This window comes from Aquarana catesbeiana, linkage group LG01, assembly GCF_042186555.1.
Source record: "Aquarana catesbeiana isolate 2022-GZ linkage group LG01, ASM4218655v1, whole genome shotgun sequence".
NCBI lineage: Eukaryota > Metazoa > Chordata > Amphibia > Anura > Ranidae > Aquarana > Aquarana catesbeiana.
The window spans coordinates 839,437,273-839,441,983 of NC_133324.1; the positions used below are offsets into that span (position 1 = coordinate 839,437,273).

A 4,711-nucleotide genomic window follows, 5' to 3' on the forward strand; every position below is an offset into this window, starting at 1 on the left:
AAAAAGCACTTGCCTCTTGATCCTGGGTCTCTTGGAACCCCATACAAAATGCATTATTCTGTGCTGATGTATTCGGAGGATATGGGGGGGCTGGCAAAGCTCCAAAATAATAGAGCAGTTTTGGGAGGTAAGTCATGCGTACCGTGGCTATTCTGCCAAACCAGGAAATCGGAAGAGTGGACCAAGAGGCAAGCATAGCCTCCAGTTTTCGAAAAAGAGGAGGAAAATTAGCTTGATATAATCCCGAGTACCTCGGAGTAAGTTTAATACCCAGGTAAGGTAATGAGGTTAACCATTGAAATGAGAACGCCGATTGTAGGGATTCTAATTCCGGGGACCGAAGGTTGATAGACATCGCTTTAGATTTCGCCAGATTAACCGAAAGGCCTGAGAACGAGGCGAAGGAGTCTAAGAGAGAGAGTAGGTTGGGGAGGGAGATTCTGGGTTTAGTAATGGTTAATAAAATGTCATCCGCAAACAATGACAACTTGTGTGCAGTGCCTGCTATTTCTACTCCTGATATGTCTGAGTGAGATCGAATGGCCTCCGCCAGGGGTTCAAGTGCTAGGATAAATAGAAGTGGGGAGAGTGGGCATCCCTGATGGGTTCCCCTCCTAATAGGGAAAGTAGGCGACTCATATCCATAATAACGTACTTTGGCCTGAGGGGAGTCATATATGGCTGAAACCCAGCTCAAAAAGGAGGTGCCGAAACCGTAGTGACTGAGGGCCTGTGTTAAGTAGGGCAAGGATAAGGTATCAAAAGCCTTATTAACATCTAAAGAAAGAAACATTGTCTCCAGGGACCTTTCATGTACTATATGTTGGATTTGGAGGAGTCGTCTAGTGGCATCTCTTGCCTGTCTACGGGGGACAAATCCCACCTGATTTTGTTTTTATCAGGCGCGGAAGAAAGGAATTCAGGCAGATGGCCAGAATTTTCGTCAATATTTTCATGTCAATATTAATTAAAGAGATTGGCCGAAAATTTGCCCAGGAAGAATGGTCTTTATCTGGTTTAGGAATCGTCACTATGTTAGCAGTCAGCAAATCTGGTGTAAAGGGGTGACCTCCTTTGACCGAGTTATACATAGCCGCTAAGTATGGGGTCAGTCCGGCCCAAATTTTCTATAGTACAAGGCAGTGAAACTGTCCGGGCTTTTGCCCACCTTCATTTCCTTAATGCACTGGAGAACCTCAGAGACCTGTATATCTCGGTACATTAGAGAAATATGGGAATCAGATAGGGAAGGTAAGGATAACTCTCTTAAGAAAGCATTCGGGCCCTATGTTGAAGAATGATTCGGGGGGAGTAAAGCTTGGTAACACAATGACGGAATTCTTCTAGGACCCGCTGGGGATTCCCCGTGAGGATGTTATGGCGGGTACGCAAGTTTATGGGAGTAAATTTCGGGGTAAAGGTGCACAGTCTATTGGCCAACTGCGCATTAGATTTATTTGCCTTAGCATACCACTTCTGGCGGGCCCAACGTAAAGTACGGACCGCTTCGTCTGTCAGACGTAAATTCAAGTCTGTACGGGCTTTGTCTAAAGATCTGCGGTTAGCAGGGGTGGGAGTTAATTTAAAGGCCGCCGACCGTTCCTCCAGATTCTGCTCCAACTTGCGTCGAGCTTGAATCCGTTCTCTCTTGCGTTGAGACGCTATTCGAATAACGTGACCCCGGAGGACGGCTTTATAAGCCTCCCATCGTGTTACTGGGGACGAGACTGAACCAGCATTAAATCTGTCTGTGTAATACTTTGCTATGTAAGTTCACCCACTGGCGCAGCTTTAATAACACAGTAATTTGAGGTTGACAACTGGTAGCAGGCAATGTTGTTTTTCTCTCCTTTGTTCATTTGCAATGTTGCCTGTGTATAATACCGGGGAAGCAGTTTTTGTATATGTTGATTTTTTTTTCAGATATGTGTGATTTCAGGATACCATTGGTAATCTGGTTTTCATATTGCCATTACCATCTTCTTGCCTACCTTGGTGGGTATATATATAAAGATAGGAGGATCTGTCCATACTTTGATTTCCAAAATACAAAGCATTTCTCCAGCAATTATCTGGAATTTAATGGTTTGTTCTGTTACATAGTGAACTGTGTCATACATCATCTAATTAGAAGTTCTTTTCTTTCTTTCTACAGAGCCAACACTTGCACAAATAGTGTATAGAAAGTTACACAAAAACACAAACTTCTGAAAAAAAGATTAAACACAACTGTTTGTGTAATACTTTGCTACTTTCTATTTATTAATTGCACATGTGTGTGTATATACATTTATCACTGAAATAAATTAAAAACATCTTTGTTTAACATAATGAATTTCAGATGAAATACAGATACATTGCTTCCTCTAGGTATCTAGAAATGCATGAAATAAATATTTTAATAACTTATAAATAATATTAAATAAATAATATTAAATACTTATGGGTCAAAATTAAATATAAAAACATATGTCAAGAAAATCCCCTTTCACAACTATTATATTCCTATAAACTGTCTGTATAATAGTACATATTTATTGCAATGTGTGTATATATTTTTATACAGTAGATACATTTATCACTAAAATGAAATCATTTTCTTTCAAATAAATCAATTACAGATATATTGTATCCTCCAGGGAGCTAGAAACTTGTGAAATATATATTCTTAATAACTTGTGTAATATAAATAATAAATAAATAACATTAAAAACTTACAGGTTTAAACATGGATATAAACAGATATGACAAGATAAAATAAGATTAAATAAATAAGATTAAATACTTATATGTTAAAAAATAATTATAAGCTCATATGACAAAAAATTCCCTTTCACTACTACTACTCTTTACACTGAATTTGTGCTGTGTATAGAGTAGGTCAGTCATTTATGGGTTGCTGAGGAATCTTGTCTACTGGGATAAACAATTAGATCCATAAGTTTGTGGTTAAGAAATCCCTTGTAGGATAGGTTGACAGTGGATAAATCCTGTAGTTGCGAATTTCAGGAATGTACTTTATGGATGAATTTCCTATAGGTTTTAGTAGATTAAAGATGAGTAGATACTTTTTTTAAAGTAGTACTCTATGTCCTTCAGTAGTAAGGTATAGACGAATATGTTGAAAAAGTCCATCCTTTACTGCTTATCCTTCATCCTGATGATCTTCCTGGTTCTAATATGTTCAGGTAAAGCATAAGAGACTTATCTGTGCTTACAGTAGGGAGTTTATTTGATGTAGAAGTGTAAGTTAGTGGTTGAGAGCCCAACATGTCACATCTTCCACTCTCAGAGGGATAAGGCTCAGTATTACAGCCTCCTGGACACAATCTGGAGATGCTGCCTCCTTAAAATGCTGGAGGTGATGTAGCCACAGCTTCAGCTCGGGTGACGTGGGCTCCTTGTGTTCTGGAGATCCTCTACAGACCATTAGATCATCTTTCAGTTTGAGGAAAACCATAAGTGCCTGTTTTACAGTTTCATTTTGAGCAGACACAGACATGTTCGTTAGAACTTCAGCTGTTAGTGACACCTGCTCCAAAGTCAGGATGAGACGATCCCTCTGGGTAAGGTCACATACAGATGGTTTGTGTCTCAGCATTCTTCTGCAGCATCTCATTGCATTGGTAGACATGTTCTTTTCATGATCATGTTGCAGCTCCTTTAGTGTTGTTATGTCAGAGGACGTCACTGATAAATAGCGGGATTTCGGGCAGAGTCTCCTGTGCAAGCGCCCACTTACTGCAACCAGTAAAATGCTCAACACCACCAGCCTGATATCCATTTCTGTTCTGCTGGCTTGGATCTGATAATGTCTTTCTGATTCCAGATATATGTTCCGTTACACTGTCACTCCACAGTGCTAGTCTCTGGTTGATCTGAAGTCTTGTATCCATGATTCTTCTTTTATATTCCCATTTGCAGGAGAAAAATATCCTCATTTTGATGATGTTGTGAAGTTCTCTTTTGTTCAGAACTTAAGTGACATGAGATAGACGATAGCTGCTCTGGGAACCTCTATCTCACTTTCAGTTTCCTTTCTATACAGGTAAGAAGGTAACATCAGATAGCTGGTGAGATTCTTCTACCTGTCACATAGGAAACTCCTCCTTCCTGATACAGGACTCTCCTGTGTACGGAGGACCCAGGTTTATCTTGTATTCTCAAGGAACTTTTACAACATATTATTGCCAACAAAAAAAAATACATAACACAGCTTTATAAATGTTCTGTCATACAAGTCTAAAAAACATAAAGAAGGAAGAAAATATAGGAAAGGTGTATTAACATAACATATAAAATACCAATTTAGGGATTGTGTTTAAACCACTATTTAACCAATAAGATGGAAACTTTTTTTCATTTTTATAATAAAAAAAAAAATGTTGTGTCACAATAATAAGTCACAAATAAAAGCATGTGGGGATAGATGTATATAAAGAGATTAAAGCTTATGAGACTTTAATTGGCTTTCTCTTTGGCTTTCTTTATCCACACATTTGTTGCTGGTTAGTATTGCAGAAAGTATGGATGTCAGAAACAGCCAGACAACTAGCATATCCAGAAGATCAGCATTGGTGGCCCCTGTATTTCTCTTAATTGAGCATTACTTTAGGCATAATTATCTGCATAAACTGTACGCTACCTCATTTTTATAATTATTTTTATAGTGACAGTTGGTAGTTTGTACTCACTTTACCTAGAAGATCAA

At 38.6% G+C, this 4,711-nt stretch overlaps 1 protein-coding gene across 1 annotated transcript; it reads right to left on the reverse strand.

Moving 5' to 3' along the window:
* Nucleotides 1-3,250: 3,250 nt before the first annotated feature.
* Nucleotides 3,251-3,784, reverse strand: LOC141124814 (interferon lambda-3-like). The gene has a single exon (XM_073612288.1). It carries the CDS (start codon nucleotides 3,782-3,784, stop codon nucleotides 3,251-3,253), a length of 534 nt encoding a protein of 177 aa, XP_073468389.1.
* Between the last annotated feature and the right edge of the window lie 927 nt (nucleotides 3,785-4,711).